Source organism: Gracilinanus agilis, chromosome 4 (assembly GCF_016433145.1).
Source record: "Gracilinanus agilis isolate LMUSP501 chromosome 4, AgileGrace, whole genome shotgun sequence".
NCBI classification, from domain to species: Eukaryota; Metazoa; Chordata; class Mammalia; order Didelphimorphia; family Didelphidae; genus Gracilinanus; species Gracilinanus agilis.
In genome coordinates this window covers 469205718-469218887 of record NC_058133.1, presented here as the reverse complement: position 1 = coordinate 469218887, position 13170 = coordinate 469205718, and the positions used below count along the sequence as shown (strand labels likewise).

Genomic DNA, 13170 nt, shown 5'->3' with positions numbered 1-13170 from the left:
TTCTATTTCTCTCTCTCTGTTTCTCTCTCTCTGTCTCTCTGTCTCTCTCTCTCCCTTTCTGCCCCCCTCTCTGTCTCTTTCTCTGTCTCTGTCTCTGTCTCTTTCTCTCCCTCTCTGTCCCCCTCTCTCTGTTTCTGTCTCTCAGTCTCTGTCTCTCTCTTTCTCTCTGTCTCTGTCTCTGTCTCTGTGTGTATGTGTGTCTCTCTCTGTCTCTGTCTCTGTCTTCCTCTCTGCCCCCCTCTGTGTGTGTGTGTGTCTCTCTCTCATTCTTGGTCTCTGTCTTTGTCATTTCTGTCTCTGTTTCTCTCTGTGTCTCTGTGTGTGTGTCTCTCTCTGCCCCCTCTCTCTGTCTCTTTCTCTGTCTCTCTCTCTCTCACACATACACATCCCATTTATAAAAGTGATGTATCAAAGGATGCAGAATAATCAGTGTTTTTACTTTTGAAACTTTACCCTGAAATATGCTCACCTTGTGGCTCTCTTTCAGCCTTCAGCATCCCAGAGGTGAATGTGGACTACAATGCCAGTTCAGAAAGTCTGCGCTGTGAGGCTCCCCGATGGTTCCCACAACCCACTGTGGCCTGGGCCTCTCAGGTTGACCAAGGGGCCAACTTTTCTGAAGTCTCCAATACCAGCTTTGAGCTGAATTCTGAGAATGTGACCATGAAGGTGGTGTCTGTGCTTTATAATGTCACTGTCAACAACACATACTCCTGTATGATTGAGAACGACATTGCCAAAGCCACAGGGGATATCAAAGTGACGGGTGGGTCCCTCTATATCTGCTCTTTGCATGGAATTGAAAGAAGTCCGGCTGGTTTAGAGACTAGATTATAGACTGAAATCCAATTCGATTGAGTCAATAGCTATTTGTGGATCGCTTTAGTATTAAAAGATGACCTTCTAAGTCTATGCCACCATGTACCATCCAAGGCAGTTTTCTAAGAACTCAAAGCAAGGTCAACACCAGGAGAATGACAGAAACAGCTATCAACAGCTGCTTCCAAAGGCTGTCAGGGGCTGCCTAAGAGCTCATGGATTTAGACTGCAAAGGGGAGTGCAATTTCTCTCTGATGTAGCTCTTAGGTCTAATCTGTCCTTAAGTATTTGAATGATCACGAATAGTGTTTTATGGTCTACTAGAGTGGCCTTGGTAGTATTGCTCTGAAAGCTCTGAACCTAACTGGCCTGCCAAGTTGGAGAGACATAGCCCTAAGCAACCCCCACAAGCCACCCTGCTCTCCCTTGGGGTTCTTTAGAATACAGCTTGTGCACAGGCCAGACTTTCAAGAAGCTTCTCCTAAGACATCTTGGGTTTATGTCAGAGCTGAGGTGGAATCAAATTAGTCTCTAAGATAAAACCAATCAGGAAAATCTAACTCAGAAAATTCAACTATTATTTGCTCAGCCTATCATATCATAATCAGCCAACATTGTTTTTAGTTGCCTTTGATTTGGAAGCCCTTAAAAAAGGAGTTGGTGGATGAGTTTGAATCCAGGCCCCACTAAATGATTTTTCCCCATAAATCAAAAGGAATGTTCATTTGCACAGAAAGGGCAAGAGCTCAATATGTTATGGATGCTGGACTTCCACTTCACTCAGAGACTTGGTTCGTTGGCTGCCCATAGTAGGTTGGTTACAATAAGGGAATCAGACCTGCAGCCCAAGGACCCAAGAAAGCATTTGGAAAAGAATGGCACAAAAGTCTTTATTAATTTGCACGAATCACTTCCTCGCTGTGCATACAGTAGACACTCAATAAGTATTTGTCAAATGAATCCATGAGGTAGTAGGGCCCATGTGTTATGCTACTGTTAACTTAGGTGACCTTTGATAAGTCAGTTTATTTCTTCACTCAATGACTTTCTCAATTATAAAATAAGGATGGTGCTTTCTACCTAAGCATCTTATAAGAGTGTTTTGAGGGTTAAATATATAATATCTGTAAAAAACTAACCACTATGTAAAAAAGGGCCATGTGCACATAGGGATTTGCCATGAAAGTGTTTATTGAGAAAATTAACTAGTGAAGTCTATTCTACTATTAAGCAATGTGTAATATTATTCTATTGGCAAAGCTTCTCATTTGGTCAAATGTTCGTGGGAATGTGTCCAAGAATGGCACTTCCTTTGAAGAAAGAAAGCTCTGCTCTTAAGCCAACTTTAAGTTAAACAGAGGTCTGAAAAATGGATCTTGTGAAAAACAATTTCTTCTATTGTTTCCTTGTTTGCTATTTGCTAATGAGCCATGTGAAGAAAAAAAAGCATCCAGAGTTCCCTCAATGGTATTTTTTCCCCTCATTCTACAGATTCTGAGATTAAAAAAAGGGGCCACCTGCAGCTGCTGAATTCTGAAGCTGCCTTGCTAGGTTCAACTGTCTGTGTCCTTAGTTGGGTACTTCTGCCCCTCGCCCCTTACCTGATGCTCTTCTAGGTTCTTTGGGACATACAGAAACATACGCAGCCATTGACATAACAGGTAAGATGACCGGATGAGTGGCATGGAGACCAGTTTTATTTGTGTATGTGCATGTATGCACTTTGTAGAGTCCTTGCTCAGTTGCTGGTCTCAGAGAACAATTAGGCAAACTTATGAATCAGGGCCCTATTTATTCATATATTCAATAGGATAATAGTGTTAGCTTCTAAGGCCCTCTCTTCCACATGTACCTCCCTCTGGAAGGACTACAGTAGAAGAATGCTGCATCTGTCAGTCTTGATGTCTGACCATCAGACATGTTGGCTGTTTTTTTCTGAGCTGTCTTTTTTTTTCTTTTTCTTTTTACAATCTTTGCTAGAAGGGATGACTTTCTAAGTAGAGAACTATTTAGAAATGGAGGAGATACACATGCCAAAAAGGTATCGATCATTTTTAAGACCATTTTAAAATAAAAATCATCTTTAAAGTTATTTGTGAGACTCTAACCTCCCTACACCTCAGTTTCCTCATCTGTAAAATGGAGATGATCATACTTGCCCTGCCAACCACACAGGGTTGTCTTGAAGAAAGCACTGTGGAAAGAATAATATTCCACATAAATGTGAGCTATTAATATTATCATTAATTGTGTACATGCCTTATCTCTCACCCCTTTCCCTGGATGATCTCATTTGAGTCAGGGATGATATTTTATTCAACTTTGTGTCTCCCATTGAACAATGAAGATGATTAATCAATGTTTATTGAATTGAAAATTTATCAGACATATTTGTAGATTTGGATATCTTTTAACTGAAAGGTATCACATACTTCAATGAAGCAAAACAATTTAAGACAAATGAATGATTAGCTCTGACCAGAGAAGGATAAAAGGGCCTCACTAATGTGTTACTACTTTTTCAGTTCAACAAATAGTCATTGAGCCCTGTGACATACAGGGAGGGGAGGGGTATGTCAGAGTCAGCTTGAACTGAATTTCCAATATGAGCATTTATATCTCAGGAAAGAGAAAATGAAATCAGGTCTTGATTTCATCATTTTGTTGATGGTCTAGACTTAAGAAAGTGATGGAGAAATTGTTAATAATGCAGATTAAATTTAAAAGTATGTCCTAAGTACAGTTTTTTAAGAGTCGGTCATGAAACATTTATCAGGATCCTGCTGCCTACATATATATATATATATATATATATATATACATATATATATATACACATTCATGTGAATAACTTACTATAACAGGATCTCATGTACAAGAGATTCTGCAGGTGTCTCCCAAAGTTGTATCTACCATACTTCTCCCATTCTCTTCAGTTCCCAGATCACCATTTATCTCTAAGCCATTTCTACTCAAATGTCAACAAAACACTTGAAACTTGCCTAAATATGAGCTCATTGGCTTCACTCAAGCAAATCAGAATTTTTCAATGTTTATATTACTTCCAATGGCATCACTATCTCCCCACTTCCCCTACTCTTCACCCCAGGGCTACCCGGCTCACAACTTTGTAATTTTTTTTCAACTTTGCAGTTTTTATCAGTTCCATAACCAATCTGCCACTATGTCTTGCTGCTTCTTCCTGTAAAAGATATCTTCAGTTCACCCTTTCCTTCTTACTTCTTCAGCCACCACTCAAATAAAGGCCCATATCACTTCATTCCCAGAGAAGGTTGTATTATTTGATATTATTATACATGTAATTTATTATTATATTATTATGTATTATTATATGTTATATATTATTATATAATATTATACATGTAATTTACATCATATATATTGTCTTAATGCTTAGTAAGTCAGTGCTATTATAAACTTTAACAGTTTCCAATGACAATTGATGCTATATAGCCAGCAATTTTGTTGCCTGATTGCTCTTTTTCTCCCCATTCCAGTTGTTTATAACACATCAGAATCTTCCACAAACTCAAATTTCATCACTTCACTCTATTGCTTAAGACTCTTTAGTGGCTCCCTTTTTCCCATTGTCAGTTCAGAGCACCTTAGCCCAGTGTTTTAAGATCCTCTGTTGAATTTCATCATTTCTTATTACTTCCCAACATGGCCCTCCATTCTAGCTAAACTAACCACTTCCTATACACATCTGATTGTCTTTTCTTATTGCTACATGTAATTAATTAACTTGCTCTCTCTTTCTGTCTGACAGTCCATGCTTATCATATCTGTGAAACTCATCTCAAAGTTGTCCTCCAAAGAGCCTGCCCGAGTCCACATCTTTATGCTCAAGTGCTGAGGAAAATTAAATAGAATTTATACCACATTATCTTGTTTTTGTTTGTTTCTTTGTAAATATTGTCTAGGCAAACAAATCATGAAAATGCCTAACTAGAATGCTGATTGCTCCAAGGGCAATTATGCTATCTTGAATTTCTTTTCAGAGAATCATAGTGTTTCAGTTGGAAGGACCCCCAGGGGCCATTTGATCCAAATTATACCTGATAAGAATCCCTCTTACAGCATTTTGGAGGTGGCCATGCAGCCTCTGCTTAAAGATTTCCAGTTGGGCAGAATGCAAAGCTTACATACTAAGGCATTTTATTCTACCTCTGTGCGCAGCTCTAATTGTTGGGAAGCTTTTTCTGACATCAAACCTAGATTTTCCCATTTGCAAATTCTACCCATTAGTCCTGGTACTGCTATCTTCTGGGACCAAACAGAATAGGTCTAATTTTTCTTCCATGAAACAGCTCTAGAAATATTTGAAAATAGATATTGTGTGTCCCCCATAAGTCTTCTCTTTTCCAGCATAAGATCTGATCCACCATGTCTTTTAATCAACCTTTATATGTCTTGAATTTGGGGTTTGTTTACCATCTTGGTTGTCTTTCTCTATATTCTCTTCAATTTAATCTTTCTAAAAATGTAACGCTCAGGAGTGAACACAATTCTCCATAAGTAGAGGGACTACAAGAAGCTAACACCTCCTTATTCCTGAAGGGTAGGGCTCTTTAACAGCCTCAAATCACACCATTGGCAATCTTCTAGCCTTTTCAGCTGCCATATGTAAGGATGGGATTTGTGCAAGGGGGATGGGACAAAAGAAGCCAGAGAAGGAGTGGCTGACAGTTGGTGACAGTTGGTGACAGTTGAGAGACCAGAGAGAATTCTGGGTAATTCTCTGGAGGAAGAAGGAGAATAAGAGATTGCTCCCAAAATGGAGTCCAAACACTTAGCTGACTCGTTTGTTGAAGTCTTGATGGGTGAGAAGCGATGGAATCTCCTTCTTCTTCCGGAGAATTACCCAGAATTCTCTCTGGTATCTCAACTGTCACCAACTGTCAGCCACTCCTTCTCTGGCTCCTTTTTCCCATCCCCCTTGCACAAATCCCACCTTTACACATATCACACTGAACTCAAGTTCATTAAAACTCAAGATCTTTGTCAAACTGCTATTTAACCATGGATCCCTTCCCTCTGTATTAAGTAGATTTTTTTTAACCCAAGTGAAAGATATTACATTTATCCCTATTAAATTTTGTCCTATTAGACTTGGCCCAGTATATCAACCTGTCAAAATATTCCTGAATCTTATTCAGTCATCTAGTAAGTCGGTCATTCCTCTCAGCTTTGAATCATTTGAAAATCTGATGTATATTTAATGCATGTACCTTTATCCAAGTCATTAACTGAAATGTTAAAGAGCATAGGGCCAAGCACAGATCTCTGGGGCACTCCACTGGAGACCTCCTTCTAAGGTATAATAGAACTATTACTAATTACTCTGGATCCAGCCAATCTACCAATTCTGAGTCCAGCTAATTGTACCATCATCTAGTCTACATCTCTCCATCTTTTCCATGAAAATGACATAAAAGACATTGTCACATACTTTGTTAAAATTTAAGAACATCATATCTACCAACAGCTTTCCCTTGGTATTCCAATTTAGTAATCCTATAAAAAGAGGAAATTAGGTTAGTTAAAGAGAGTTAGACTAAAGGTCTCTGGGGTCCCTTCCAGGTACAAGTTCATGATTCTATGATCTGTTCTTGATGAAGCCTTGCTGGCTCTTTGAAAACATTCTAGGTATTCTGGGTGTTCCAAAGCCATTCCTTTAATAGCATGCTCTAGAACTTTGCCAAGAATAGAATTCAACCTCATTATTTTTATAGTTTATAGCATATATTATGTAAATATAGATATAGATTATATAATTTTCTTTGATTTTTTAGAAACTGGGGATTTGTCCTTCTTTAGCCTAGCAGTAAATCTCTCTCTCCTTATCCAAAGTTTTTCAAAGATCTTTGTCTGTGGATAAGCATCACATCTGCCCGTTGATGTTTCAAGTACCCTAAGATGTAACACACATCTGGCCAGGTGCCTTAAGGTCATCAAGGGAAGCAGAAGTTCACTTAGTATCCAACAGAAGCAAAATAGGAAATAACTAGAACTGCTGCCTTATTTTTGTTTCCCTTTGCCAAGCACATAATATAGTTCTGTTCATACACATGCTTATTAAACAAATAAATGGATGAATGATCCTTTATTGTTATTTTTTTCAGAGTCCTCAAACCCTCCTGGACTGTTTCATACCTTGAAGATATTTTTATTTTTCAACATGCTGCTTCTTTTTCTAGACAAACCTTCAGTTTTAGAAGTCTGGACTGAATGAAAAAGATCAAGAAGCAAAAAAAGAAATAAAGACCAACCCATAAAACATCCTATATGTAGACAATTAGCCCATCTTCCTAGAAGCAGGTTTACAACTTGGATAAGGATTCATCTGAAATAAAGGACCATCTCAATGCCTTTCCATGAATGCATTTGGATATAATGGATTTCCTGCCAACATTTACCCCCCTTCCCACATCAGGAACAGATCTTCCCATTCATAATCCCTGGATGACTACTGGCATGTAGGGTAGTTCTAATGATGCTTTAAATTTCACTTCCAATGCCCAGTATAAAATGTACCCTGGGATTCCTGATTGGCCTATGATGCAGTATAGCTACATGGCCCCAGCCCCAAGGGAGCTGCATTTCAATAACGGATCAAATAATTTCTAGTCCAGGGTGCTCTGTTATTATCCTTCACCTATTTGCTGAGCACCATTGAAATTTAAGATCTTTTCATTAGTTAAGTTCACAGAATTATTTAGGTGCTTTCTTCCCCCCCCCCATCCCCTATAATCCTTAGGATCCCAGGATTTAGAGCTGGAAGAAACACTAGAAATCATATAGTCCAACCCCCTCACTTTATAGATGAGGAAACAAAAGCCCAGAAGCTGAGTCACTTGACTGAGATCATCCAAGGAATAAGCTACAGGATTGGGACTGAAGCCCAGGTCTGTCTACCACCAGCTCTTTTTATCATGATACCAATGCTGTATTGTTTTATTCTGCTGTTTCTTTTGACTCAACTTTTCTACTATAAAGAAATTCATCCCTCAAGGGTCCAGAGAAGACATATTGACTGTGCTTGATGTGAGGAGATTCTTAAGATGTTTTGCCTTGTGAGCAGCTCTCAGCAGAACGCAGAGGAGAAAAGTCCTAGGAAAGAGGAGAAAAAACAAAGTTCCTTGAGGGATGGACAGACCTCAGGCTCACTGTGTATATGGCCAACATAGGCAACTTGCCCAGACCTACATGTTTGGAGATAGCACGAGTGACCAGTAATAAGACCCAGACAATGAGAAAGTCCTGGCATCGTTACATCCCACTCTGACTGATTAAATTCCTCGTGTTCTCCCTACTTTTTATTATAAATCAAGACTCTACCTTAAGAAAGAGCAACTGGGGAAAGACAATCTGCCTTCACCTCCTAATTTTATCCATTGAATCATGCTTGGCAGAAAGTGTAATGAAAGGTAACTTGAATGTGCCATCCTTAGAACAAGCCTCAATACTGACAGAGGGATCAGGCAGGAAGCACTCAAGGCCAGGACCTGAGGGTGAAGAGCTGAACCCAAAGGAATATTTCTTCCCAAATTCTCTTTGTCTTTTACTCTGTGTTTTGAGTGTTCTAAGACTCATCACTTCTCTACTGGAGGTCATGGTTCGAGACTCTATTTTGATTCTATTGTAGGAAACTTGACTTCCATATTTCTGTGAGTTGTTAAATTTACAATTCTTCTGCCCATTCTCTGTTGCTGGGTCAGAGAAACCTGGGGGCTGAGCAAGTGGAATAACCAACGGGGAGGTCTGGGGTGGCTTTGAGTGCTTAGGGTCCTGGGTCTATGAGAAACTGCCTGGCTCCCAGAGGATCACTGGTCTAAGCAGCAACACTAGGGAGGCAAAAGGAAGGAGAGCAGGTTGGGGGTGCGGGAGGAGGAGGGGAGCTAAACAATGAGGCCCCAGTTCATCTCATCCTGGGGGTGGAGAAGAACTCTGGACCGACTGATGTCATCCACGGGAAAACTCTCAACATTGAAACTCTCTTCCAGATCACAGATCCTCAATTCTCTTGTAATTTGTGGACTTAGTGGGGCCTTAGGCACTGGGAAGTTAAGTGACTTGACCAGGGCCACAGAGCTCATAGTGCCAGAGGCAGCCCTTGAACCCAAGGCTTCCTGGTTCCAAAGCCTTTATATATTATTAGTGAAGAGTCAGATTCATAGACTGTTAGCATCAGACCAAGTCGAGAACTTGGAAGGGACCCCATAGGCCAACTTATCTTGAATAAGCATTCTTGCTTTTCCACTATCAAAAAAGTCACTTAGCCTCATCAGGCCCAATTAAGGCTTCTTGAAAATGAAGAAAAGTGCCCAGAGAGGGTTAATGACTTGTCCAGGGCTGCACAGTGAATCAGTAGCAGAGGGCCAAGATTAAAGCCTTGTAGAGTTCTTGGAGGGGCACAAAGAACTTGCTGCTATTTCTTCGGACTGCTGCTCAACACAGCTTAAGGCCAGGCAGGCCCAGGAGAACGGAGTATGAGAAATCCAAGTGTGAAAAGATTCAGGTCCTCCTCTCTAACAAATTCTACACTATCCTCATCAATATTTAGTTACCGGCCATACACCGACTCTGCTGATGACACTTATATGTCATACAAGTTGAAGCAAATGCAAAGAATGAGGCAAATGATAACCACTGTGAAAACCTGAGAAAAGACCAACTCGGATGCCCAAGTGTACACTCCCTTTGCAAGTATTAAAAGTTCAAGGGAACAAACAAGTCAAACCTCCAGGTGAACTGCGAGCCTCGGGCTACTGTCGGGTTACATGGAGAAGGTCTGTGCATTGTGCCTGGCTGGGGTGGGGCCTTCTTTGTTTGAGGGGGTGACTGTACTTTGGAATGTGTGGTGTGCTTTTGGCATAATCATGAACTTTGCAATTCCCAGGCTCCCTCTGGCTGGTTAAGCCTTGCCAGGGATTCAGTCGTCACCCAACAAGACTGACTTTTCTGCCTCCTCCGGTGGTGGTTGGCTTCCTCTTTGGAATTGGTCTTTGTTTGTATTTTTCATATAAAGAATTGGAATCTCCTAACAGAGCAGTGACTGGGAAATTCAAAGAGAATCCCAGAGAAAGGGATGGGCCTCTCTCTCCATTCTAACGGCTACCTTTGCTTCCCCATCCCCTGCCCAAAAGTCCCTTTCCTCTCTATATTTTTTTCCCATTCTTCAAAGCTTCGCTCAGTTTAGGGACACAGTTGGAAAAATGCTAACTGGAGGTGGAGGCCTGGTTCTGCTGTTCACTTTCTCTGCCATCATGGGCAAGTCATTTCCTCTTAGTTTCCTCAACTGTAAAATATGGGGATCGGACTAGATGACCTTGAAGGTGTCCTTTCCATCTTAAATCTGTCTTTTGAAGTGTCTCTTCCTCTGTGAAGTTTCCTCCAACTTGTATAGCCCTCATTCATCTTCATCCCCTGAATTTCTATTAAAGTTGTCTATTCTAAACAATTTAAAACTTGAGTGTATAATGCCTTATGTTTTTATTTTATTTTATTTATTTTATTTTATTTTATTTTATTTTTAATTTTATTTCCAAGCTTAGAACATAAGCTCTCTGAGAACAAGGACTATTCTTTCACTTTCATATTCTACATACTGCCAAACAAATTGTAGGTGCCTAATAAACACTTGTTAGCCACTTACTTTTACCATGGAGAAGTGGCCAAATTTACTGACTGAACTAAATATAATATATAGAAGCCTGAAGAGCTCCCAGCATGCTTGATCTTCATAGGAGTGTTCTAGCCCTTAATTTCCAACTTCCAAGTCTACTCTCTTCCAACGTCTCCAAATCCCAACCCCTACTGTGATGAAGCATTTGATGCCACTGTTTTCCAGAGTAACTGCCAAAGTCAGTCAGCCTTGATTGGATTTTGGCCTTGATACATGTAGGAAGGTAGGAAATCTGAAAGGATAAATCCAGATGGCTGAAAGAAGTTGGGAGACAGGGTGGGAGAACTTTTAGTCTCTCTGGAACTGGGTCATAGAGGTAGAACTATGATTAGTCAGTGGTTCCCAAACTTTTTTGGCCTTCCACTCCCTTTCCAGAAAAAATATTACTTAGCCCCCTGGAAATTAATTTTTTAAAAAATTTAATAGCAATTAATAGGAAAGATAAATGCACTTGTGGCCATCACCGCTCCCCTGGATTGCTGCAGCACCCACCAGGGGGCAGTGGCACCCACTTTGGGAATCACTGGATTAGATGTTAGTTCCTGACACCTGTCATGACAACCATAATCCTTCTCTTCTCTCTCTTGAGGTAAGCATGCACAAGGAATATGCCATTCTTCATCTGAGACCCCATCATGGTGTAGAGATATCTAGCCCTGAATTCTCAAAGGTTCTGCCTAGGAAGTATGCACTTTGTCAGATCCTACAAAAAAGGGAAGGTTTCAGATTTGGGTTGGGCCATGGCACCTGAAGACAAGCTTATTTAAGTGGAGAAAGGTTCATAATCCTAGGTTGGCTACTAGGTGATGAAGGTTTGAAGCAATGGTAAAAACAAGACAAGAAGGGTCTTGTTCTCCTGCACTCCTGCACTAGGAGTATAAATACCCACTCAGATAAAGGACAGTATTGACAATTATGTCTAATAATTCCTTAAACTTGTATAGCACTTCATTACTTACAAAGTGTCCTCATACACAGTATCTAATTTAGTCCTCACAACATAATGAGGATTATGGGGGCCATTTTATAAATGAGAAACTGAGGCATAGAGTTTCACAAAATTATAGAATTTTGTCTTTCGATATTTTATTTTTTCCTCAATTACATGTAAAAATAACTTTTAATCCTAGTTTTCTAGAATTTTGAGTTCTAAATTCTCTTTCTCCCTTCCTCCCCTAATCCTTCTCTGAGATGGTAAGCAATTTGATATACATGGGATGTCATACAAAATATAATTCTATATTGATCATGTTGTAGAAGACACATATCAAAAAAATCCACAAAGAAATGAAGTGAAAAAAAGTATGCTTCATCTGCATTCAGACTCCATCAGTTCTTTCTCTGGAGGTTGGAGATAGAAGGCATTTTTCATCCCAAGTCCTTCAGAATTCCTTTGGTTCTTTGTATTGCTAAGAATAGCTAAATTATTTACAATTGATCATCATACAATATTGCTGTTACTGTGCACAGTGCTCTCCTGATTTTGTTCACTTCCCTTTGCACCAGTTCATGTAAGTCTTTCCAGGTATTTCTGAAATCATCTGCTTACCATTTCTTATAACACAAGAGTATTCCATCCCAGTCATATGCCACAACTTATTTAGCCACTCTCTTGCTGATGGGCAACCCCATAATTTCTAATTCTTCGCCATCATAAAAGGAGATGCTTAAATATTTTTGTACAAATAGATTTCCTCCCCTCTCCCTTTTTTTATTTCTTTGGGATACAGACCTAGTAATAGTAGTGCTGGATTAAAAAGTATGCAGAGTTTTATAGTCCTTTGGGCATAGTTCCAAATTACTCTCCAGAATAGTTGGATCAGGTCATAACTCCACCAACTATGCATTAGTGTCCCAAATTATAGAATTTTAGCATTGGAAATGATCCCTGGGGTAATCTAGTCCAATCCATAACTAACCAAGAAGCTCAACAACATTTCTAATAACTGGTAAATCTAGCCTTCTTTTAAAGACTTCAAATGAAGGAGAACTCATTATCTCCAAAAGCAATCTATTTTACTTTTGGCTAGCTCTGATTATTAGGAAGTTTTCCCATATATCAATGTCTCACTATATATCCCACATATTTTCTCATAGTACTGTCCTCTGAGGCTAAGCAAAACAAGTTTATTCCCACTTCCATGAGATGGTCCTTAAAATCTTTAAAGACTTCAATTAAAATGCTTTCTGCTAAATCTTCCTATATTCCAGGCTAACAAATATTCCCAGTTCCTTTAACCAATCATGATATCTATGATTTTATAATCCTGGCTCCTCATCTCTAAAATATGATGGTGTTGTTGTTCAGTCATGTCCACCTCTATGGGACTATGAAGTTTTCTTGGCAAAGATACTGACATGGTTTTCCATTTCCTTTTCCAGAGTGTCCCCATTTTATAAATGAAGAACTGAGAAAAATAGGGGTTAAGTGACTTGGCACAACTAATAAGTGTCTGAGGCCAAATCTGAACTCAGGACTTCCTGACTTCAGAGCCAGCATAACTATTTAGCTACACTAAAATGTGGTACCTAGAATTATATATACTATTCCAAGTGTGATCTAATCAGGGAACATAGTACAGTACAGAACTATCTTTAAGACACTGTGCCTTTTAAAATAGCTTAGGTTAGCCTTTGCTATT

The 13170-nt window shown here is 39.5% G+C and overlaps 1 protein-coding gene across 1 annotated transcript in view; it reads left to right on the top strand.

Annotated features, from left to right (window-relative positions):
- The window catches only part of VTCN1 (V-set domain containing T cell activation inhibitor 1), a 91888-nt gene extending 84635 nt beyond the window's left edge, over positions 1-7253 (top strand). Inside the window, exons 4-6 of the mRNA XM_044675535.1 lie at positions 488-766; positions 2311-2480; positions 6966-7253. Of these exons, the coding sequence (XP_044531470.1) occupies positions 488-766; positions 2311-2435 (404 nt within the window). The 3' untranslated portion in view covers positions 2436-2480; positions 6966-7253. The remainder of the gene's footprint in view (positions 1-487; positions 767-2310; positions 2481-6965) is intronic.
- Positions 7254-13170: the final 5917 nt, after the last annotated feature.